Raw genomic sequence first — 25,379 nt, 5'->3', positions numbered from 1 at the left:
TACATACAGAAAAAGAGTGGCAAAACGATTAGTGTCAATAATGTACATATCAATCCACATGGCATGATTTGCAGCACCCCACCATAAAAATAAAAATTATTACAGACATGCATCCCCTAAACAAACATAAACCTAAGCATCATAACTGCATATATATATATATATATATATTCAGTTACGATAATTATGACTGGTTACGATAATTTTTATTTTTATTTAATTTTATAATTAGGAATTTGTCTGATTTAGTTGATGGATTCTACGTGTCTCCGGCCAACCATATTAATTTTGTATTTATTTAGGTGTTTGCTATGAATTGTACAAGGAAATTTAGTTTTTGAATATGACAAAAATCTCAATCATCTCAATTTTTCAACTACTTTTCTTTAAATGCTGCCAGTTGGTAGGAGCCCTCATTTCAATCTTAAAAAAATTAAATTTTATTTAATTAACAATTTTTTATGTTTTAAGAAATAAAAAAAAATCGACAATTGTAAGGCCGAGGCTCCAAAACTCTTCGTTTACAAAAGGTTTTAGGTTCAAATTTTCACGTCTACATGTAGATGTATTCTATTTGTATGAATCAATTGATCATTTCTACTAGGGAAAAAAAGTTGGGTTCGATATTAATTTGTTGGATATTAGGGAAAATTTCAATTTTTCATCTTCTTCGATCTCCTTTTTTTTTGTGTGTGTGTGTGAAAAACAAGCACATGAGCTTGTAAGAAATTCCATCGTATTGTTATTACAATAACCGATGTAAAATAGGATAAATATTGATATTTCGATTAGATTTAAATCCATAACTTTAAACTTATTCATAAAACAACAAGTTTGACACTAGGAAACAAGAGACTTCCACTTTGTTAATAGAAGAATGAAGTGTGTGTGATTCCAGTTCATGATCTGGTGTACTCAAACAGTTGCTTGCAAAATACCAGTTGGTGCTTCCTCACTTTGTCAATAAAATTTTCAGACCTAATTGATGGGGAAGCAGTCAGAGATTCTTTTTTTGTTTTTTTTCCTTTCTTTCTTCCTTCTTGTCTAGATTAAGACATTAAGCATTATCATTATTATTATTATTATTGTAATTACTCTACTTATAAAACAATAAAATACATAAATATGTGGGGGACTCCTGTCCAGCTTGTAAAATATGGAGACAAATAATGTTCTCATGTGGGGGACTACATTTCATATTTGTCCTGCACCTGCAGTTATTAAGACACCATTTCTCCTCTTATTTAAAATTCTTCTTCATATGATTTTTTTATACCAGACTGACATTTGCATTTATTAACATAAAGACTAAGTTTTTCTAACCTCACAGCGCGTACCGGTATTTATAAGGGTGAATTATCTTCCAAAATTTGTCATAATTATAAATATTTTTTCATTATTTAAAAAGTTACAAATAATCCACTAAAATTATAAATATCCCCTTCACAAGAGGATATTTATTAAGATAGTTGTAATTTCAGAAAAATATTTGTAACTTTTTAAATAACGAGAATGTACTTGTAATTATGAGAAATCTCAGTAAAGCTCGTTGTAATTTACCTTATTTATAAATATTACAAGTTCAAGGCGAGTTTTGGACAAGACCTAAGACTAACTCCAAACCCGTATGTCCTCCAACATAGACTAGACAGGAATTCACACCATTCGGGACGAATCCGGGATCTACCCGCCCCAACTGCCATTCCTACTGAACTATGATAACACCCAAGAACTAATATGCTGAATCATTGAAAAGAAGAGACAGAGATTTTGTGAAGCACAAATAGTCTAGTGATTTTACAAGGAGTTGAAAGAATGATGGAAAGTAACAATGTACAAGAATAATTTGGTGTAATCGTAGGCCAGATGAATTTTGTCCCACAGCCAACTACAAAAAGAATGAACTAGAGATAACATGATGATAACTCTAAACATCCTATTGATGAATCCCAGAGGATTTGCATTCAAAATCTTGATTCCTAACCTTTCTGAGAGAGCTATCACACTTGTATAGCAGAAAGCTCTTCGAATATCATTTTCATGTCGGGCCGTTCTGCGGCCGGAAGTATACATTTCAGAGCAATCTGAAGCATGGAATCAAGACCCTTTGGAAGGCTCTCTCTGCTTTCTGTGCCTAAAATCTGCAAATCAAAGCACTCAACCGCACGATTCTCTGCAGCCATTAAGCTCACCCATTCTGATAGATCGACTACTTCAGGGTTCCCTGGAACGATATCGGCTGAACTTCTTCCGGTCAAAAGTTCCAGAAGAATAACCCCAAAAGCGTATACATCGCTCTTTAGAGAAGGGCAAGGTTTACTTGTGCTGGTGAACTCAGGCGGCAGGTAGCCAAGAGCACCGGCGTTCAGCACTTGCTCGGCCGTTCCGGCTGATGTCAGTAGACGGTGAAGACTGTAATCTGTCAACAGCACGTTTATGTTGGGAACTTCGATCAGAATGTTAGTGGATTTCAGGTTGCCATGAGGTATGGCACTTTCAGTGTGTAGGTAAGTAAGGCAGCAAGCCACGTCGAGAGCAACCTTTTGCCTGTCTGCGAGAGACAAAGGAGGGAGTGCTCCTTGATCTGTCCCTGTGAATCACATTACAGCATGCATTGTTAATTCAAAGATTTAAGAACAAGAGCCTTAATGGTAAGTGCACAACAAATGTAAAAATTACTATATGCCAGGATACCGTACTAGACACAAGTCTGAGATTACTTCAGTAAACTAAATCCAAATAGGACTAACAGGGGGTAGTTGCTCTCGGGAAACAGAAAACATAGGCTGGAATTATACCATGAAGATAAAGTGCCAGACTCGGAGCGTTGATATACTTTGATATGATTAATTTCTCATGTTCCTTTGGACCCCAGTAGAAGCCCTGAAGTGAAACCAAATTTGGATGTCTAATATTGCCAAGTTTCTTTGCTTCTCTAGCGAATTCCTTTCTACCTTTAGCTATCCCTTCTTTAAGCAATTTTACTGCCAGAACATGACCTGAAGAAAGCACAGCCTTATACAGAGTGCCGTGGCAGCTCATACCGACGGCTTCTGCAGGTGCAGAAGATAGTTCTTCAGGAGTGAACTTCAAGGAGTTATCAAAGAGATGTAAATCTCCCGCTAGTTTGTCCGGTGAGCAAACTTTCAGTGCACTTGCATTTTCTGACTGATGCCGGAGCTTGGCAGGTGAGGTGTTAACTGATGGCGTCATTGATATAGGAGAAGATACCACATCAACTTTTCTTGTTGATTCTGGATGGTCGCGATCTTTAGGACTCGGTACAACTGATGACACAGTCGCTGGCTGATTGCCGGATTCGATATCGGAGGAAGACAGAACTGTAGGAAAACAAGTTACTTTAACTGCATGCTTTCACCAGTGTGATGACAAATCAAGAACTAAAAGAAATCCATGATGTTTACCTTTCTTTCCACCGGTTTCAGTTGAGATTGCCTTGTTTCCTTCTTGATGGACTCGGAGGTAGATCACTAAAGTCAGTATAGCTATAACTGACACGCCACCTACCACACCAGCAATAAGGGCTGCCCTGTTTGCAGATTTAGTATGAGAACCATGATCCCTAAAATTTAGGTCGTTACCACCTTTTGGGGAAGGTGCCTCATTTGGGAGAACAAGCAAGTCATTTCCAGGATGGAATGATGAAGACGGGAATCTCTGCAAGCTTTGGGGAACAACTCCAGACAGATTATTGTAAGATACGTTAAATCCTGTGATTGTGTTTGGAAGGTCGTTGGGGATGCCACCTTCAAGAAGGTTGCTCGACAGGTCAAGATATACAATGCCTTGGAACCTGCCCAATTCGGGGGGCAATGGGCCCATAAATGCATTATGCGACAGATTGAGAGATAACAGGCTGTAGTTTTGGCGGGTAATTGCATCAGCAGGTATCGTCCCGGAAAAGTTGTTCCAAGACAGGTTAATGTTGGTCAATTTTGTCGAGTTAAAAAGGCTGGGAAGGAGGAAACCACTCAACTTGTTATGGCTAAAATCAATCACTTCTAGCTCGGGATATGTTCCAAGAACATGTGGAAGAATGCCCTCTAACAAGTTGTTGGAGATCCTTAATGAAGTAAGCCTCAAGAACTGAGATGTTTGGTTCGGCAAGGATCCCGTCAGCTCATTTGAGCTTAATTCAATAACTTCCACGTAATTTCCCCAACTCTGAGTTCTTGAAAGGTTTCCAGTGAACGTATTATTACTGAGATCTATGACGGTACAGTGCCCTATCCGAGCCGGCAACGGCCCAGAAAGCCTATTCGAAGATAAATTTAGACTCCTCAGATTCACAGAACTTATGCTTTCAACAGGACCTGTAGAGAAGCAAATATCAGTAACTTAGTTCAGCTCTGAAACATATAGACTTGGGTATAAGCTATAGAAACTACATCATTCTCAGAAATGTCCACAGGCGCATTACTGAAATCGTCTCCCTTTACCATTGCCATAAAAGAATTTAAAAGCTCTTCTGCTGTCCTAAAAGCTACTTTGTTTAACATAAAATCCAAGTTGTCAATTTTCTCTTTCTATGGAAAAATTAGTAAGAGCAAGATAATTTATCTGTAAACGCTTCAACAGATTCAGGCAAAACTTCACATTTAGATAACCAAAACAAGAAAATGAAAAAAGGTTGCAGTAATGCCTCAAATCCGCATACCTTCGAGCTGATTATGGCTTAGATCCAACTCAGACAAGATCATCGAGCTCTCCTGCAAAAGACCCTGAGGCAACGCTCCCGACAACTGGTTGTTGCGAAGCTTAATAACTCGGAGAGAGACTACAAAACTGAATGAAGGCACATTTCCAACGAAATGATTGTCACTTGCATCAAACACCTCTAGATTGTCGAAATACGGTATTCCATCATGAGGGAAGAGCGGCCCCGTCAAGTTATTATTGCTGATGTTGAGATACTGAACTGAAGAAATAAAATCAGGATTTCCTATTCCCAGGTCCAAGCTTCCAGAGAAACCGTTGCAGCTGAGATCAACATACGTCACGTCTCCTAACTGAGCCAAAAGGCCCATGACATCTCCCACAAAACCATTGGAATGCAAATCTAAGTACTTCAACAGCTTCATACTACCAAAACCAGAGGGGATTTCTCCTTCCATTTTATTCAATGAAATATTCACAAGCACCAAGTTTCTTAAACTGGTCAATTGAGAAGGAATTGACCCACCAAACAAATTGCAGGAAAGATCCAAACTTTTTAACGACTGAAGCGAATCAATCTCTTTTCCGATGGTGCCGTTGAACTGATTATTGGACAGAGATAAGTTGAGAAGCATTTGGAGCTTGGAAATGGCAGGAAAGTTGAATTCTCCAACTAGGCCTAAACCATTCAGTGTGATTGAAGTAACATGGCCATTACTACAGCTGATACCATACCAGTTCTTGGGGCAACCATCAGATGCCAAAGAATTAGAGTCCCATGTAGAAAGAACTTTACCAGAAGTGTCTGTCTGAATACCCTTTTTGAGTTCCAAAAGTGCATCAATGTCTGATTCTCCTACTGCTAATTCTACAAGTAATAACAGTAACACAAAACAAATGGACCGCATTCTTGATACTGTGTGAAGAATTGCAAGTGAAAAGGCAAAATTTTACAATGGAAAAGAAACAAACATAACTATAGAAAATTGAGGAGATGGGATGCAGCAAGAAGACAACTTAATTACAATAACAGACAAAATTCAAGCAGAGTTGAACTTAGATTCCAAAATTTGCCATAAAGAGAAGAGAAAGAACAATGAACAGTTAATTGGCAAGAAGAAAAGTATCCCTCAGTCCAGCAGCCAATTAAAAGCACATTATAGCTGAAAATACTGCCATCATTTTCAACAAATCATTGCATTGCATAACCAAAAGACTATTCTACTCAACTTTTCAACCAACCCCAAAAGCAACATATGAAAAAGGGTTCTGCATTTTGCATGAGAGTCAAAAGGCCTAAATCTCAAGCAGTAAAAATGACACCAACAGTTTCACTGAATCAAGCTGAAATCTAAGACAACAAAAAAAACCCAGAACTATTCATTAAAAATAGGAAAAAAGGAAGCTTTTTCTTGCCCAAAAATCAAGCAAAAGTGAAAGCCCATAAAGCTTATCCAACCTTTTCTGACACTACAATGTAGTGGTATTTAATGTGTTGTTGAGTGGCAAGAAAATGAAAATGACAAGAGCAAAGGAATGGGCAGCTTCTCAAGGGAAAGTGGTCAACAGCATAAACAGATCAGTATCTCATAAGAATGGAAATTTGGTAGGTGGGTTCAGTTATTGACTGTAACGAAGAAGAAAGCTATAGAGTAAAATAAAAAAACAAAAGAGTGCTACATTACTACTGTGTGTTTCGTGAGTGCTCCACTTCCACTATACAGTCTCTCTATCTCTCTCTCTCTCTCTCTCTCTCTCTCTCTCTCTCTCTCTCTTCTCAGTCTGGTTTGGTGTGTTTGTTTTGGCATTGTTGTTCTTGTGCAGTAACAAGATTCAAGACAACAAAAACTGGGCTGGCAGTGAATGGGTCACATTTAAAGGGCTTTTGTCCCATTTGAACAGAATGTTTGATATATATTTAAGTCAGGACAACTCACATGATCAAAGATCCTAAATTTTATAACTCTTAAAAGGGTGTTTTTCTCATATTAAGACATTGATTACAAGAAGACAAAATCTATCCGGACAAGAACTGAGAATTATTTATTTTCACAAAATAATGAAATGGGATCTCACTGAGTGCCTGGACTCAGTGAGATCCAAGTGTGAAACTTTAGAATATCATATCTTGTTCATCTCATTACATTCTTATTAAAACTCCACATTCGATTCAAAAAGTTGCATATAATTTGTTCAACTCACCACATGTATAGCTTATCTTATAATTGATTTGTGAACAACCTAAAAGCGTAAGCATACTAAATATCTGTTCTTCATTGAATACAGATCTCCAATGAAAATTCTTATTCACTTTGTTTAAAACATGAAACCCCTAACATGTTTGATCACGGACAGCCACAGAAATTTCCATCTCTTGTAAGACCATCAAAATTCGGCCCTAAACTTGTAGCCCAACCAAGATTTGGGCAGACTTTACTGTAAATGAGCCCATTAAGACTGAAGCCTTATCCAAATTTTACAATGCTCTATGGAATAAACAATTAATAACATAGTTTTCGATTCTTTATGGGCTTATGTATTGGGCCAATATTTTTATCAAGGATTATAGTTTCGTTCTATTAGGCCTAATTAACTTTTAGGCCCATGGATCTCATTAGCTCCAATGCCATATGCTAATTGACCCTAATATCAGATTCTACTTAGGGTCCATTTACTTTTGTTGAATTAGTCTAGATATCCAGCCCAATCCACCTTAATACGATATTTTTTACATGGCCCATGATAGTCACCCATTTAGCTTGATTATTTATCTCACCTCCACTTCTGGGAGTCTTAATGTGGGTTAAGACCTATGGGTTCGATCCAACCAAATTAATTTTAGATTGTTGGATTTATTATAATTTGAAATTGATTGTTATGGGCGGGATCTAAATAAAATTATATTTTATATGAATTTTTAATGGGCCTAATATGAGTTGATTAGGCGTTCCATCCATAAAATAGAAGCACAAATAATAAAAATAAAATAAACACACATTATATTTTTATGTGATTTTATTATTTCAAATTATAAATTATGATTTTAAAGATGATGAAGATGAAAATTGTCTCTAAACAAATATGAAGAGTTTGATTGCACGGTTTGGTGTACATTTAAGATAAGTATTCAGAATTTTGTGAATTGTTTTAATAAATATAGTATTTTGTTTGATAATTAGTAGAGCTTTTTAATTTATGATTAATAAATGAATTTTGATGTGCATGGTCATTAGTCACAAACGACAACGAACAAGTTTACTCGTATTACATTACATGTAGTTACGTTTCAAATAGTATCCTTCTTTTTCTTTTCACTGTGTGAACATTTTTAAATTTTTAGAATTAAATTAATAAAGAAATATTCATAGTAACTCAATTCAGTTTGGACCCGTTCATTTCGATCCATTGTGGACCTCATCCATTATGATCCAAGCCAACCCCCTTGCCACCCCTGGAATAAATTATTTAGCCCAAATTCTTCTATCGAAATACTTAAAAATAAATAAATTAAAATTAAATTGAATCTCATATAAATATTTATATTTAAAAGAATACATTTAAGAGTAAATAAATCAATGATATGATTTATAAATAAAAATTATGAATTTAGATTCAAGAATAGACCTATCTGAATTTTATGTTTTGAATTAATGTCCCATTTTATGTTTTATTCATATATACACATCACGTGTACAAAATTCATATTATTTAACAAATTATCATCTTTCTTTCTATAAGTAATTATCTAATACTTTGTTTTTTTTCTACAATTAAAAAATAATAAAAAGAAAAGGATGGTTCCATTTTTTCTTGACATGTGAACAGAAATTGGGTGGCGTGTATTATCTAAATAAAATTCAATAAATTATTTTATTTTACTAAAATAAATATTTTATGCAAATAAAACAATAAACAGCTAGTATTGACAGAGCGATGGGCATCCATTGAGTAGGCCCACTCACAAGAAAATGGATTTAAAAGTCAAAAAAAGACAAGTTTATTTAATTTAATCAAATAAAATCAAGCCCACTATTGTACTAAAAAAAATAATTAAATCCTTATAAAAAATATATCGCAATTCGATGGTTGTCTAATTAAACTCATTGATAGCATGACACGTGGCAAAAAGTTGCTTGAACGGTATCAAAATCAGATCAGAGAAGAGTTATCGTCACCACAAACAAACACCGACGAACACGCAACAGTTCATGTCAGTCAGTATATTAATCTTCCATCGCTTATTCCAAAAAAATTATATATATATATATAGACCGATGCAATATATTGCACTTCTTTAATATTTTCTTTCAACAACTTTGTTAAATAAAAATAATACACGATGTACAGAAACAATAACCGACATCTCAAACATCTATTATTAGTAAAATAATTTATGATTAAACTCTAAATAAATATTCAAAAATAAGATAGAGACTTAGGTCCCAAAAATCCAAACTTCTTGAAAAAAAATTATATTTATATAGCTGTAATTTAATTTGTCGTAAGTTGAAAATGGTTCTATTGACAACTCAACTACGTGCTTGCACTAAAAGTTTGAATTAATTAATTGTTTTTATTACAAAAAAACAAATCTACACATATAGATCTTATGTCTCCATTCTCAAGTCCCAAAAATAATATAAAATTAATTTCCATTTTTATCTCATTAAGGGTTATAACCCCAAACACAAAGTAAGAGGACAAAGGACAATAATTACATTAAAAAAAAAAGAAAAAAACCTTAACCAATGAGGGAGCGCCACGATAATCATTGGGAATCATGTTAGCCACGTCATTACGTCTGAATAGTACAATGGTTCAACGCTTTGGTTTCGGGGCTGTCTGCTCTGAATCGGACACGCAGTTCCTATACAGCATAACGAAGGCATCTGTCTCCTCACCAGAAGGTGTTTAGGATAATTAATCAAGGATTAGGAACGACATTACGGTTAATATGGTTGGGTTATTATAATGTGTGGATGTATCTTTATCTCTTTTGTTATTGGATTGGGTGATGGGAGGGGGGGGTGTGTAGGTAGGTGCATGCACCTACTGCTCATCCACAACGGCTTACAAGAAGCCTTGCATGTTCTCTTGCCAGAAAATGTTGCTTCGAGGTGTAGGTGATTGCCCCCCTGCCACCCACTTATGCCCACAAACAACTACAAAGCTATTTCAATAAAATGACCGAAATACCCTTCCACGAATCGGTTCGGGGATTGCGCCAATTTGAATCAGTTACATGATAAGTATAATACGCTTGTCATGAATTGGATCATTCTTTCTCTATCGTGCACTAATCACAAACAAATATAATTACAAAAATGCCCTTGAGCGAACCCTACCCTTAACCCCCCCTCCCCCCATATATATATAAAAAAGAAAGAAATTCTATCTAATGAGGAAATTCGATAAGATCTAAATCAGTTATATGATAATTAAATATAATACTCTTGTCATGAATTGGATTGCTCTCGTTGTACTGTGCATTGATCACATGATAAGTGTAATATGTGGTTAGTTCAGTTCGACTAAATCTAAGTTGAATAAAAAATTTTCTCCGTATCAAACCAAAAAGAAAAAAGAAAAGAAAAAGATTAGAGTTTGTAGGTATGACTATTTTGATTTTTTTTTTTGTGTGTGTGGTATTTTGGTAGTTGAAAGAGTTGAAGTCAAATAATTTGATATTAGAGGTATCATTTTCAGAATGTCTTTAGTGGAATTGAAGAGGTGTGACCTAAGAAACACTATTTTAATCCCTTAATTATTAGGGTCAACTCCAATTATTCAAACTAAAAAAAGCAAAATAAAAAGATATATTTATTTATTTATTTATTTTGTAATATTTTGATTTTATATGTTAATTTCACAGTTTATGAAATGTAGAATACCATAATTTGAGTAAATTTTATGAGCAATCTTTCTTTTTTTTAAAAAAAAATTTTGTTCCCATCCATGGGGAAATTAGAGTTGATCCCTTTGCTTAGTCCTCTTCCCAAGAAAAGGTGGAATTAAGGCAAAGAAATGAAGTCATCCCCATAAACAAGAAAGTGTTTGTGCAAAATAATTGGCAACAACAAAAGCAATCAAAGAGAAGACTACTGAAACGAGGATACTCGATGCATGTGTATAATTTATTTTTTTAATTATATTTATTTTTAATTAAATGAAAAAATTAATGCGTATTTTGGGCCATTCATATTTTGTGGGTCGTGATGATTACTTTAAGGGTCTTCGTATTAATAAATAGTGCATATATACATATTTTTTGTCTGATTACGGAGATATTGCAACTCAAATAGAATTTGGTCGGATTCAAACTGATTGAATCATATAACAAGTGTGTTGCTATTGTCCATATGATTTTCTTGATCTAGGTAAATTTGACATGAACAATTCTTATATTTGTTAGTCGATCGGTTCGAGCGCTTCAAATTTGATATAAAAGGTTCTCTATACTTGTCATATGCTTGGTTCAGTCCGGCCAAATGAACTACTACACTTTGTTGTGTGACCAGTACAATCGGATCAAATCTAATCTGAAAAATTCTTATAGTTGTTGTGTAACGGGTTTTGTCCAGGCAAATATAATACGAAAAGAATATGATTCATTTAATTCAATAAAATTTGAATTAAATAAAAATTTTACAATAATACTCTCTCTCTCTCTATTTATTTATAAAAGTGGTAGTATGTGTGGAGGGGGCGGCTGCAAGCAAAGTTTGTGAAGAAAAGAAGACAAAAGATGAGAAGTACAAGAAAAAGAGTAGTTGTCTACTCTACTCGAGATCAGAAGCCTCCACATCAATATTAACAACATTATCTTTATCTTAATAATCAAAGGCCTCTTGGACACTTCCATGGGACAACACTTTCACCACCTAACCTAACCTTTCATCCCCAAAACTTATTGTAGTAACAACAGTAATAGGATTTATTACAACCCATTGTTTCGATATTTGTCATAATTATAATTTTTTTGAAAAAAAAATTATAAATACTTTTTAAGTTAACGGTCGTTTAACAAATACTCTCTTTCCATAGGTTGTAGCAAGTGAGTATTTGTTAAACGACTGTTAATTTTAAGAGTTTATAATTTTTTAAATAACGATAAATTATTTATAATTATGATAATTTTTTCATTATAATGTACCCATATATGTGGAGTTACTGTGGTTTAAGATTAGGATAAACATGAGGAAAATGAAACCCCTTCTTCTAACTAATACAAATTAATTAAGAAAAAATAATTGTGTATTAGTACCTGTTTTTGATTGTTTAATGTTCATACCCAAAGTCAAATGGGAGAACATGTGCTGCTTAATTCAATGGGTTCCACCAGCTTTTTAATCTTGTTTAATTAGATGAGATTAGTAGTTTTATTAAAATAATAAACGACAAAGTGATGGTTTGTGATTAACTTTTAATTATAATATGATTGTGTATAATTATGTTGTCTGAAATATTTTTATAATTTTGAAAAATATTAATTATTATATTTTATAAGACGAGAGATTTTTCATAATCACGAAGAAGAGTAAATTAATAAAAGAGTAGGGGTCTATAGGATTAATAGTAAATTTTCTTCTAGTGCACCCAAGCGATGAAATCCCTCGTCCCACCTTTTTGAGAAATAGTTCCCGACTAACCATGTCATAAGCCGTCGATTGTGAAAGTAAACATGGGATTACGTTGGATATCTTAGCATATCTGGTAATTATATTTTAAAACAAAAAGTCTTTTAAAAATATTTATCATGATTCTTAACCATGTTGATGCTTTGGCATCGTCAGTTAAAACAACAATCAATAGCCGTTGCACGAGTGTACATATGTCCAAATTTCATCTCTCTTTCTTGAAACATATAACACATGTATTTGTGTAATAAAAGATGTTAACATTTGTATTCAGAGACAGAGAGAACATAATGCACTGATGCAAGAAAGATTGGGAAATGCTTGATTCATAAACAGGTACAAGGGAAGGAGGAAAGAAATATGAGTAGGGTAGAATGATAAGGGAAAGGGAGTGGACCTCATCATCATCATCACTCAGGCAAGAACACTATGTACCAGCAATTCCAACCTCAGTGATGGGACAAGAACCCTCCTCATGCATCCATCCAACTACTACTGTTCTTGCATTACAATACCAAACAAAAGCAAATGGGGGCAAGACAAAAAACAAACTCCTTCTTCAGTCAACAAAATACGGCCACCACCAGACACTAACTGGACACCACAATGGACTCTTATCAACCTTAGCCTGTTGCTGTGGCTGTCCAAGAAAAAACCAGGAAAAAAAGAAAATAAAAAAAGAGGGGGAATTATTTATGTAACATCTATAACTCTATCCATTCCAGCACAGCATGTTAAGATGTCTGAAATGGGACCATAGCATGCTCCCACTTTGCTTATTACAACCATGCCTAAGCCCTTTTTCTCAAACTCTACAACTACTACATTGGTGATTAAGGAGGAATTAAATACCATATATTATGACTAATTAAAGATGACATAGGTGAAAAAAGGTCCACCTGATGAGGATTTTTCGTGAGGGTGGTTGTCTAATACCAGATTGTAATGTCCTGTTTCGGCAGGTTATTTCTTGGAACTCCGGGGAAGTTCTCGGTGTAGTCAACCGGTGGTATATTGAATGGAGAACTGAACATCAACTGGAAATTCTCGGTGGGGTTGGGGTTGAAAGGTGATGTTATAACCTTGGAGTGGTCGAACCGATCGGGTGGACGGAATATCGAGAGATTGTTAGGGATGGTTTTGTCTTCAAATATGTTACCCTCCAACACCAGTCCCTGATTTTGAAGGTAACCGTCCTGTCGGCTCTGGGCGCTGTGTTGCTGAAGGGATTGCTCTTTTGCATTTGCAGCGTTGCCGGTATTTGAGTTCTTGTTTCCTTGAACGTTGTTGTCGTAGAAGGACATGAGCTCATTGATCATCCTTTGCCCTTCTTCTGGAACTCCGAGTCCTGATAGGTCAAATGATGGTGGAGTTGGATTGACAGGCAGAGCAGATGGCTTTGGCTGGACAAAAGATTGAGGAAACACTACAGGCTTGATGTCGTTTATATTGAAGTTTGAAACACCAAACTCGGAGGAGTGCTTGTAAGGGCAAGAAAGCTGATGGTTATCCCTGGAAATTCGGTCCTGAAACCCATGACGAAGTTCATTATGCGGGCACTGAAGAAACTCGCACGTGTATATCTTGTGATCCATCATTACATTGAGTTCACTGCCTGGTTTTCTCTTCCTGGGAAAATCGAAGTTGGCCATAAGTTCATCCTTGATGGCATGAGATTGTTGTTGAGCCGGAAGCCTATCTTGGAATCTCTCCATCCCGATATTCAATAAACCGAGGGTATTAGGCTTTTGCTCCTGAACGTCAAAATTAGATTCATCATCGGCCACTTCAACATCATACTCACTGCTATCACTCACAGGAAATGTTCCGCTGCCACCGGGTGAGGACAGAGGCGGGCAGCGGTCAGGATAAAGTTCTCGCGCCAAGGCTTCCTCTTGGTTGATGATGGCCAGCCAAGTTGCGCTCTCTTTAGCCGTCATTTTGTCCTGCAGACACTTTGACTGCCTTACAAGTTTCCGAATCTTGGCGATATCCGGGGACATGTGCTTGATGACAGCAGTTAAAACGCCCACCTTCCATGCTTTCTTCAGATCATGGGGCTTCTTGTAAGGAGGAGGGCCTTGATCCTTCTGCAGACCCAACTGATGCCACCATTCTTCCTTCCCACTCGGCCACCATGGAGGCGGGACACCTTTCTCTAGCGGGAACCGTCTCTGAGGCGGATCACAGTGCTGCATCAGAGCAGATAACAATGAACCAAGGGTTGTGTCCTGGAGCTCCTGCAAGGTGTGAGGAGTTGGACCCACAGGGTTGGAGCCCTCATTCTTTCCAGGAATTGCGTTATCCACTTGGTACTTAGCGATGGCAGCCGGTCCGTTCCGATCGAATCTGACCTTGTCCTTCCACCATTCCCTGAGATTGTCGGATGCCCCGCTCACCGGCTTCCCTTTCTCCGGAATAATTCCATAGACGAAACCTTGAGCCTTGCACACTTCCATCATCTTCAACATGTATTTCAAGATCCCGTCTTGAGCCCTCGACATCTTCTTCCTCCTCGCCTGCTCTTGGGACTGCCGTTGTTTAGCGGCATCAATACCTTCTTTTCCCTTGTTCATTTCCTTCAGCCTTTTCAGTCGCATCTTGTCCCTCCACATCCTCCTTTCAAGTTCATCCACATCAATCTCCTCATCACTATAATCATCCTCCACAACTGGCTCCGGCTCAGCAGATTGCAGGGGACAAACATCCGCTTCCTTGATAGAAGCAGACGAAAAGAAATCAAGATCCCCACAAAATCCCATATCCTCAAACATCATCATCGTATCAGGAAGCACGACTCTGCAGTATTACAAATTGCCTTCAACTTGAAGCTCCAGAAATTACCTGTTCCCCTCTCTACTGAACACCAGATTTAGCAAAGAACAAAAGCACGAAAGCGGGGATCACTTCTACTTCTCCATGGTATTCCCACCTGCAAAGAACAACAGAGCGAAATTTCAGGATATCTAAATTAAAATTGTTCCCTCGAAATCAAGGTGCTCTTGTCAAGGCAAAAGGAAAAACTTCAAACAGTAAATATTCCAAGATAATAAATTAGAATAAGATACTCACAGTTCAAAAACAATACACAAACCAAGAAAAAGAATGGTTCTGGACCACTTTGATCACATAATTTTTTCCTAGCATCTGTGACATAGTTAAAACTTACTGGAAAAATACACATCACAGCAAGCACATGAACTTTAATTGAGAAGGTGAAGGAAAAAGAAGCCCTTTTTGTTGAACTACTTAGATCCTCTCATCTGTGATAACAAAAGCTGTCATCACAGGAAAACATCAGATCTGAGCAGACTATGCAGAAAACCTCCATAACCCCCGGGAAAAGTTCTGTCCCAAAACACCTAAAATCAGATTATTCACAGGAAATTTACAAGAGAAGGTTTCCAAATTAATGCATCTTTTTGCTAGTAATCTTGCTCCATCCAAAGATCACCCCAACACCCATTTAACAACAATGAATATCCAAATCACCGAACATGTAATACTGTCAAGACCCTGTTCAAGAGAACTAAAATCAACAAGAGAATCAAAAAGGTTGAGACTTTGAACAAGAAGTTATAAAATCTCTACAACCAAGTACCTATTCTTGAGCAGCTAATTCAAACTACAATCACAAAGAATAAGAACCAAACTTTAGCCATCAAACACCATGAAAATCCCCTACCACCCCCATCCCACCTCAAAGAAAAACAAGCAAATGATTCAAAACACAGTCCCACAAAAAAAACCAACTTGGAACAGGAAAAAACCAAGAAGATTTCCACTTCTTTCTCTGTTAGGCTTTACCTCATACAAGAGTCTTGTTGTGAGTTCTTGTTCCAACCCTCTTCCCCTCTTGCAGAATAATTGAGGACCCTCTACAGAAATAGGAAGCCAAAGAGAGGCAGCCGGGGAAAGAATATGATGGCAGACTTCTATGTGGGCTTATGCATATTTATATCTCTCTCTCTCCTCTCTCTCTTTCCTAACTCTCTATATATAAATTCATAACAAAGTCTAACATAAATTACATATATAAATATATATATATATATGAGAAGTATTATGGGGGGTGGTGTATGGGGAGATGAAAAGTGTCGGCACTTGGTAAAGCAAAGCCACAGAAGAAAAGGATTAATTACAGTATGTGTGTGTGTAAGTGTGAAGATATTTATTAATGGAGTGTTTTTAGGTGTAAATAAGAGGATGGCAAAATGACAGATGCAGAGGAGCAGCAGTTGTGTCCTTTTCTCTCTACGTGGGTGCGATTGAGATAAATGTTTGTGGGGGAGTTTGAATTTTTCCCATTTTATGACATGAAATGAAACTCTTATCCACTCTCAAATTAATTACCGAGCAGTAAGTACAAAGTGTAGATGCATTTAAGACACATAGTTTGTGTGCGTAATAATGGTGTCTGGGCTGTGTGTAATGGTAGGGCCAGAATATGAGTGTGTGATCATATGTAATTGATCACTTTTTTTAAATTATGCATCAATTTATCCAATGAGTATAATGCATTTTATATGTAAGTATATATTCTTGATATGCAACTGATTATTTTATAGATGGTATAATTAATTCAATTTCAATTTAAATGTATAAAATCTAACTGTGTTTTAAAAATCTGCTCGACCCCCCTCTCTATTTTAAAAATAGACAAAAAAAAATTATTTCTATTTTATTAAATGTAGCTCAATCGTTTTTTTTCGTTAAATGTAACTAACATCGTTAATTTTTTCACAAAATAACAGTTATACCCTTACTTAATATATATTATTTCTTTATTTTAATAACCTTTGAATCAATCTATATTGATTATACCATATTCGTTAAATCTAATCAATTAATCGTAATCGTTGAATTTTAAATTTATAAAAAAAAAAAATCAAGTATTGATATTTTATTGATTAAATATATCATTTGAAAAAAAAATTAATCCCCCCACCCCCCATGCCGTGTGGCTGGGGAGGGGGAAGGCGATCGAGGGGTTACACAGTTTTTAATAATTATAAAAATAAATTTAAATTATATTTTTTTATAAAATGATAAATTTATAAATAAAAAATGATATTTTTGAGTAAATATATATAATTTTGTTTTTAATGGTTAAAAATGCAAAAAAAAAAATCACACAAAATAAATAAAAATATATATACATGTTCAATATATTTTTATTAATATATTTTATGCCAACAGTGTATTTGTATCATCGAATACGTATACATATACCATACTCTAGAGTCTGAATTTTGATAAGGGGAGAGAAAAATATGAAAAAAGATAAAATATTAAAAGAGATACATTTCAAAATAAGATAGATATTTGTTCAATATTTCCGTTCAATATAATATATTGAAACCTCTCAAAGAATCAATTTATAAATTTTCAAAACCCTAATTATAAAAGGAGATGTAAAGGTATGCACTAATTAAAGCAAATCACATTTTGCAACTAAGTTGGCCCCAATTCAACAATGGTGGTGGTACAACTAACATACCAAGAAGTTTCCAAGAACTACAATGCCAACAACTGGAGATACTTACATACTGGTTTAACCGCGACATCTTGTATTTGTACGAAAAAATAAATTATGAATTCATTTTTTATTAAAAATAAAATTTGAAATTATACTTGCACGATAATTTTTTGTTTGCAAAGGTACCCCTTCGATTAGGGTTTGTAAATTTATTTTCTAAGAACTTTGTAATTGGATAAAAAACATTGATTTATGAGAACAACTTAGTCATGTTATCAATATTCTTTTTTTTATTCAAATTATTATTTTTCGTTCAAATTCTGATATAATTGTAAATGGAGTATTTTTCAAAAGGGTGTAAATATAATTTCAAAAAAAAATAAAAAAAAAAATTGTAGTAATTAATGCTTATTTACTATTTTAAAAATTATATATTGTTATTTATATAAATTAATTATAATACAAAGTGGCACGTCAATTTGTAATAAAAGATTCGAACCGTATATATTGAGATTTTAAAGTGGGCTATCAATTTAAGAATATTAATGTACAATATGGTGGTAGGGCATTTGCTATAAATAGGAAATACTTATTGAATGGAGTTGTGCTTGTTATGTAGGTTATATTTAGACATTAGATCTTTCATCAAGAATAATATTCTAAAAAGAACATTTTTATCGCATTAAAATTTAATACCTTAAATTACAACGAGCCCTCGTGATATTTTTTATAATAATAAGTGTTTTTTCGTTGTTTGAAAAATTACCAATATATATATTTTCACCTTTGACTTATGGTCTGTTAATACAAATCACCTATACTTTTTGAAAAACTATACATACATTTTAAAAAAACATCAGCATCACATCATTACACAAACTATTATACTTTTCGAGTTTTATAGGTAGTTTTTGTAATTATATAAAGGTTTAAAGGCAATTTTCGTCCCCTAACTTCAAGCCATTCTCGTTTTAGTCCCTTAAGTTACTAGGGTTCCATTTTGGTATCGTAAAACTGAAAAAAATTCAATTTTGATACAAATTTGGTCGGAAAGTTGAGTCACTCACCGGAAAAAATTACATGTCAGGCATGTGACTTTTTAAATTGAGGCTTGCATTGTGATTGGCTGAAAAGATGATGTGGTGAAGACATGGCCTAAAGTTAAGGGATTAAAATGAGAATGGCATGAAGTTAGGGGGACGAAAATTGCCTTTAAGCCTTTTAGGATGGCTAATCACAATGCAAGCCCCAATTTAAAAAGTCACATGCCTAGTATGTGACTTTTTCCGGCGAATGACTCAACTTACGATCAAATTTGTACCAAAATTGAGATTTTTTCAGTTTTACGGGACCAAAATAGAACCCTAGTAACTTAGAGAACTAAAACGAGAATAATTTGAAATTAGGGGACGAAAATTTCCTTTAATCCTTATATAAAATATTTTATATAAATAGATCAGCGAGCTGTAAACGTAATTATCCCATAAAAATAATGATAATTCCATTCGAAACGTAATGCATGAGCCATTACACTGTGGAACTCTTTTACTTTTCTTTCTTAATGCTTTGTCCTAATTGCAATTTGCATTAATTAATGAAGATTAAGAGGAGTTGATAATGACATTGATACAGTAACATAGCACGTGATTAGTATGGAATAAACAAAGAATCTGATAATTAGCACTTGATTAAGACTGTTCTCGTAATTAACTTACAGAAGATACCATGATGTCCACAATTGTTTTTGTGTTAATTATCAAAACCATACTTAATTATTATCCTAATTAAGGGTCTTGTTGCCACATAAAATTATTTTTAAATTTTAATATCAACATCCTCTTCCTTCCTTCTTTCTTTATTTCTTTTTTCTTTCTTAATTATGAATTTAATAAAGTAATTATGGTGGTGGTAGTCTAAATAAAGGACAAATTAGAAAAGGTTTTCCTCAAGTTTGTGATTTATTTGGGTAAATTACAACGGGTTCTTTTAAGGTTTGCTATAATTATAAATATTTTATCATTGTTTGAAACGTTACAAATACTTTCTGAAATTACAAGCACCCTAATAAATACTCCCTAGTGATAGCTCATTGGAGGAGATATTTCTTAGAATATTTAGAGGTATTTATAATTTTTCTAACAACGATGGTTATTTGTAAATTAAGATAAATTTTAAGGGAGCCCATTGTAATTTACCCTAATTAGAAAAATTACAAATATTCACTGAATTAATAGTCGTTTAACAAATGCTCGGTTATAATAGGCTGTCACGAGGAGTATCTATAATTATAACAAACTTCAGGAGAGCCCGTCGTAACGTACCCTTTTAATAAAATAAATTGTACATTCGCGATATATAAGTTAGGAAAAAAAAAATTATTCGGATCAGGTTTGGTTAAATGAAACCAATCATATAACATGTGCATCACACTTGCTATGTTATTTGTTACTTTCTTTGAACTATACACCAATCATACGAAAAGTATATCATACTTGTCATATGACTGATTCAGGTTTGACCGAATTGGGTTTAGACTATAATTTCTCTATAAGTTAGGATAAATTGCAAAAAAACTCCTGTCATTTAAAAACTCGGCAAAAAAGACCCATCTGATTTGAAATAGGTAAATATCCCCCTATATTTTATAAATTCAACTAAATTGCCCATCTCTATTAAATATAACTAACAACATCAACTTTTTTATATCCTTACATATTACATATTGTTTATTTTTTTTTTAATGATCGTTGAATCCTTATTGATTAGACGAGAGCAGTTAGATCTTAAATTTATAAAAAAAGTTAAGAATTTAGATTTATTATTTTAAATATATATTATAAAAATATTTTTTTTTAAAAAAAAAAGAGAAAACTACTCTTCCACACCTCGGCCCAATTTGGTGACGTTGTCCAAAAAAGATAAGGAGGGCGATGGCCGAAAAAAAAAAAAAAAAAGACAAAAGACGACAACCAGGCGACGGCCGCCAACGAACGCTAGATCTAGGCGGTTGTCGCCCTCTTTGCGTTCTTTTCTTATTTTTTCTTTTTCTTTTTAAATATATAATACTAACTTAAATATAAATATCATATATAAAAAATAATATAATTAATAAAATATTTAACCTAAATAATAATTCAAATTAATTTATAAATTATAATTGTTTTAATTATTTAAGATTTATATTTATGTACATATTTAAATTTGAAAAATAAAATTTAGTATATAATGTAATTCTTTTAATTTTTTTGGTATCTTATATTTGATATAAGTATATTTTAAAATAATCTTAAATTAAAAATTATAATGTATAATTTTTATAATTCATTAATATCCATATTTGTTAAGACATTTAAATTTTCTGTTGTGATTTAATTTAATTTTTAATCTAAATTGTTAAATATTAAAAAAATTATATAATATTTTTGTACTTTTAAATAAATATATCTAAAAAAATTTAATTTTTTATAGAGATAAAAATTAAAAAAAGAATACTCAAAATAAGTTGAAAACAAGTAAAAAATCATCAAAAACTATTATATAGTCATACAGGGACATTTTAATCATAATGACAATAAAAAAATCATTTAAAGATTCCAAAACAGTTCCCAAATCGCACCACTCGCACGTGCAATGTACGCTCCATCAATTCCTGAAGATAGGTTTTTTTTGCTGGAGTTTACAAAACACGAGCACTATGTTTGTTTTCATTTCCAACTTATTTCCGAGACAAGTCAAAACATACCCAATGTTTGCCATAATTAAAAAACACCTTATTTAGGTGTTTTTAACTGTTTTAGCATAAAAATATATATATATACACATACATATATACATAAATATATATAAAAAAAGTATGATTTGACAATAAATAGTAATTTTTTACTTATAGGTTTTGTCTCGAATATGCCACACACGGCAGTTTGTGATTGCCCATCTCTTTTATTTTACCTACTTCCCCTTGAAACATATGAAGCCCAAAGTAGTTTTGAAAGACTATTCAGGGCCAATTAATTTGGACTCGAGAATTTTAGATTAAAGGTCACAATTTTGCTCAGGTACAAAATTATATTTTTTCAATAAAATATGAATTTTCGTTATAATTAAAAATAAAACATTATAGTAAATATGAATTCGTTAGAGTTTTACAACTACATTTGTCGTTGTTTTTGAAAATAAGGTTGAAGCATTATTTATAGTTACAAATTATGATAAATATTTTTATCATAACTAAAGTCATGGTAGAACTCGAATTATCATGGTCAACACTTAAATTTTTGCACTGATTTGTTTGACTGCGGTCAAAAGTATTAATTTAGCATAATATAATTAAATTCAGATTACAATGGAAAAAATGCGAATAACTCCTTTGTGATATTGCAAATTAACAAATTACCCTTCTATATATGAAAAATAAAATAGCAATTTACCTTCCTATATTTTTAAAATGCAGCAATTTACCCCCTTATATTTTTTAAAATAAAATAATTTACCTCCTTAAACAGAGAGGTAAATTGCTTTATTTTTAAAAATACAAGGAGGTAAATTACTATTTTTTTTATTAATTTGATCATTTATAGTATTACAGAGTTTAAATTACATTGAACCCTTTTTCTATTCGAAATTCTATTGTACCTTCGGCATATATATAATACTTTTAAAAAATAAAATAAGTATGATAATCTTTATTCATGTATTATTAAATGAAATAAAAAAAAAAGCAAAATAAAAAATTAAAATCCGCATTGTAGTACATTTATTCACATCAACAAGTTGAAATCACATACACGTCAATTAAGCTGATATGATCCATTACAAAACAACAAGCAGCTTAGTTACAATTCACTCAGCTTTTCCTGAAAACCAATTCATCCTGCTAATATAGATTCCAAGTCCAAAAGCAAAGACAACGGCCAGAATCATCATCACCGTCTGCCTCGCCGTCCTCAGTTTGGCCGCCGGACTTCCCGCACTGAGCTTATGCTCATCTGCTTTCGCTACGCCACCGCCGTTAGTCGTTTTATTCCCCAACTGAGGAGCATCAGCTTGCGCTGCAGTCCTTTCATATTTATCGTTCGCGGACGTTGTTGCTGCGGCTTTCTCTTTCTCCTTTTCCTTAGTGGGTTTTGCGTCTTTTATCTGAGCTGATTCCTGGGAATGATCTGCAGCTTCCTTATTGGTGCTAGTCTGCTTGCTTTGTTCATCGTGTTTCGGTGCTTGATCGATCTTTTGAGCCGGTGGGGGCTCGTTCGTGGGCGTCGTCGTCTGCTGGGGCTGTGGGGGTGGGGTTTTGTTGTCTTCTTTGTCTGCGGGAACGATGAGTTTTGGCTGCCTGACGTAGAGTATGCCGCCTTCGAATTTAGCGCTGATTTTGTTGGTGTCGCAGTTTGCGGAGACGGGGAAATCCTTCTGAAAGCTGCTCCACTTGTTGTCCCCAACTGGCCTTATTCCGCTTATCTTCAGGATCCCTGATCTTGTTAGCTGAACTCTCAATTGTTCTTTCGTGAACCCTGTAATGCGTTGGCCGCTGTCGTCAGAGTTACTAAATATTGAATGATTCCCCGTTCTATATATAAACTTAAACTAAACTTTCAAATGAAGGGCTCATTCAATATTATGGTATTAGAGTCTAGTCAAATAAGATATTTGGTGATATATAGTATTTTGAATTTTTTGACGTGATGATCCATGATAATACGCATGCATAGAAGTGTTATTATTGATGCAGCATGTGACAAGAGGGACTCCCTACGCCCATGGAGGTTTGTTTTTATGAAAACGCACCTTGTTAGGTAGAAAAACCATTAAATTTGAGACTTATAAGTCATACACTCTAATATTGACATAGAACGCTTGCCAGCATTAGAGAATAAAAGAACAGGAGGTGGGAGGAGGGTATAGCCAACATACCGGGAAGATACAAGAGGAGGGTATCGCATTCTTCCTCATGTATCAAATCGGACGATGGTTCGAAACTGTTGGTAGCAGATGCGGCAGCCCCAGCACTTGCGTCCATATTGTTATCGATCTTTTATCGATTTTCTTACTATATAATATATTTTTTTTTTCTTTTTGGGGCTTGCTCTGTTGATGAGAGATGGTGAGTGATGAGGATGGTAGTGTGTGTATGTATGTTATATATATATAGCATTGTGTGTTTGTGTGTGTGATTAGACATAGAGTTTCTTTGAGAATAGATATACCTTTATTAGAATGCAGGCTTTCTTTGCATTTTGGACTTAGTTCTTGTGGAATATTTCCTTTTCTACATGCAATCAAAGACTCCATGTTGGCTTATTCTCTTTAGTTTAGTAGCTTCCTCCACAGGGAAAGAACAAACTTCCTCCTTGTGTTTTTTCATGCTTATTTAACTATTTCTAAATTATATCTCCAATTTTATTATAAAATTATAATTATTTTTTATTTCTTAAACTTTAAATCTATACTTTTATTATATAATAAATAAGCACCGTTGTCGTGTCTTCTTGTCGTTTTTCATTTTTTAGAAATTATTTTATTAATCTTCATTTTCTCTGTCTTTTTTCTCAGCTTCCGCCACTAGTTTTGATTTTATATTTTGGCATTTCTCGAGACAAGATAAAACACATCCAATGTTTGTTCTTATATTTTTTTACACCTTATCTGTGTGTTTTTTTATTTTTCAACTTTCTATATATACATGAATTGATAATGAACAGTGTTTTTTGTCTACCAAAAAATACAACATTAAATATGCAATAATTATATATATACATATTTACATATAAAAATATATATGTTTGACAATGAACAATGATTTTTGTCTCCCAAATCCCAAAATCAAACCTATACCACTTATTTTAAAATATTTTAAATTACCTCAAAACACAAATTTAAATATATCATCTATCTCCAGCACACACTTATTTATTTCTATTTTTCTCTCTTTATCTTCAAAACACCAAAACAAAACACTTAAAACACAAATCCAAACACTATGTATGTTTCTTTTCTTTCTCCCCATCTTTTTTTCAATAATTTCTCATCAATTTCTTTAATTTGTAGTTTTTCTTATTTATCCAATAAAAAAATATACTTTTAAAATAATCATTTATTTTTTTCAAATTTAAAATTAATTATACACACATTTGAGTGTGTGGTGCACATTGGTCTTGAGTAATGTTGCCCTAAGATAGGTTGGAATTATATGGGTAAAGTTTGGATCATTTGCTTTAGACCCAATTTCATTGTCCAAAACCCATACTCATCAAATAAAAATTGAATGAAAATTCAAATTGATATAAATTTAGGCCCATTTTCATACTTAATTTAGCCCACCGGTTATTAAGTTTTTTATTCTTGTCCCGTATCTGTTTTCGTTTCAAAATCAATTAATAATGATCCATTACTTGAACATATATGACATAATTATTTAGATTCAACTTTTTAACATTAAATCAATATATTAATATGACTCAAATTATAAACAAATTTCATTAATTCAATCAATATCAATATAATTAAGAACGTATCAATTATAAAAACGCACGTAAAGTGAGATAAATATCCATATATTTAATATGATTTGAACTCATGATTTCGAACTTGTT

The 25,379-nt window shown here is 33.6% G+C and overlaps 3 protein-coding genes across 4 annotated transcripts; all 3 read right to left on the bottom strand.

The window, feature by feature from the left end:
- Positions 1 to 1,748: 1,748 nt before the first annotated feature.
- On the bottom strand, positions 1,749 to 6,505 carry LOC105163759 (Leucine-rich repeat protein kinase family protein). The gene is made up of 4 exons (XM_011082211.3): positions 4,679 to 6,505; positions 3,426 to 4,334; positions 2,799 to 3,341; positions 1,749 to 2,590 (listed from the first exon to the last, which is right to left on the bottom strand). Exons 1-4 carry the CDS (start codon positions 5,583 to 5,585, stop codon positions 2,001 to 2,003), a joined length of 2,949 nt encoding a protein of 982 aa, XP_011080513.1. The 5' UTR covers positions 5,586 to 6,505; the 3' UTR covers positions 1,749 to 2,000.
- A 6,105-nt stretch (positions 6,506 to 12,610) lies between these two features.
- LOC105163760 (protein ETHYLENE INSENSITIVE 3) lies at positions 12,611 to 16,318 on the bottom strand. 2 transcript variants are annotated; one of them, XM_088881632.1, is made up of 3 exons: positions 16,122 to 16,318; positions 13,214 to 15,246; positions 12,611 to 12,954 (listed from the first exon to the last, which is right to left on the bottom strand). In XM_088881632.1, exon 2 carries the CDS (start codon positions 15,092 to 15,094, stop codon positions 13,244 to 13,246), a length of 1,851 nt encoding a protein of 616 aa, XP_088737758.1. In that variant the 5' UTR covers positions 15,095 to 15,246; positions 16,122 to 16,318; the 3' UTR covers positions 12,611 to 12,954; positions 13,214 to 13,243. The 2 variants fall into 2 exon arrangements, with proteins under 2 accessions (XP_088737758.1, XP_011080514.1); XM_011082212.3 differs by having other exon boundaries at positions 12,611 to 15,246.
- Positions 16,319 to 22,516: 6,198 nt separating this feature from the next.
- Positions 22,517 to 23,914, bottom strand: LOC105163761 (HSP20-like chaperones superfamily protein). Its single transcript, XM_011082215.3, has 2 exons — positions 23,701 to 23,914; positions 22,517 to 23,300 (listed from the first exon to the last, which is right to left on the bottom strand). Exons 1-2 carry the CDS (start codon positions 23,804 to 23,806, stop codon positions 22,633 to 22,635), a joined length of 774 nt encoding a protein of 257 aa, XP_011080517.1. The 5' UTR covers positions 23,807 to 23,914; the 3' UTR covers positions 22,517 to 22,632.
- Between the last annotated feature and the right edge of the window lie 1,465 nt (positions 23,915 to 25,379).

This window comes from Sesamum indicum, linkage group LG6, assembly GCF_026168435.1.
Source record: "Sesamum indicum cultivar Baizhima isolate 11 linkage group LG6, ASM2616843v1, whole genome shotgun sequence".
Lineage (NCBI taxonomy): Eukaryota > Viridiplantae > Streptophyta > Magnoliopsida > Lamiales > Pedaliaceae > Sesamum > Sesamum indicum.
Note: the sequence above shows the minus strand (reverse complement) of the source record. Positions and strands in the feature narration are given on the sequence as shown.

Excerpts from the sequence above, each read along its gene's own strand:
- LOC105163759 (XM_011082211.3), bottom strand. The coding sequence starts at position 5,585 with ATGCGGTCCATTTGTTTTGTGTTACTGTTATTACTTGTAGAATTAGCA. Across the intron at positions 3,342-3,425 it reads TGAAACCGGTGGAAAGAAAG|TTCTGTCTTCCTCCGATATC; the intron begins GTAAACATCATG and ends GTTTTCCTACAG. Across the intron at positions 2,591-2,798 it reads TCTGGCACTTTATCTTCATG|GGACAGATCAAGGAGCACTC; the intron begins GTATAATTCCAG and ends TGTGATTCACAG.
- LOC105163761 (XM_011082215.3), bottom strand. The coding sequence starts at position 23,806 with ATGGACGCAAGTGCTGGGGCTGCCGCATCTGCTACCAACAGTTTCGAA. Across the intron at positions 23,301-23,700 it reads CCTCCTCTTGTATCTTCCCG|GGTTCACGAAAGAACAATTG; the intron begins GTATGTTGGCTA and ends AACGCATTACAG.
- LOC105163760 (XM_011082212.3), bottom strand. The coding sequence starts at position 15,094 with ATGATGATGTTTGAGGATATGGGATTTTGTGGGGATCTTGATTTCTTT.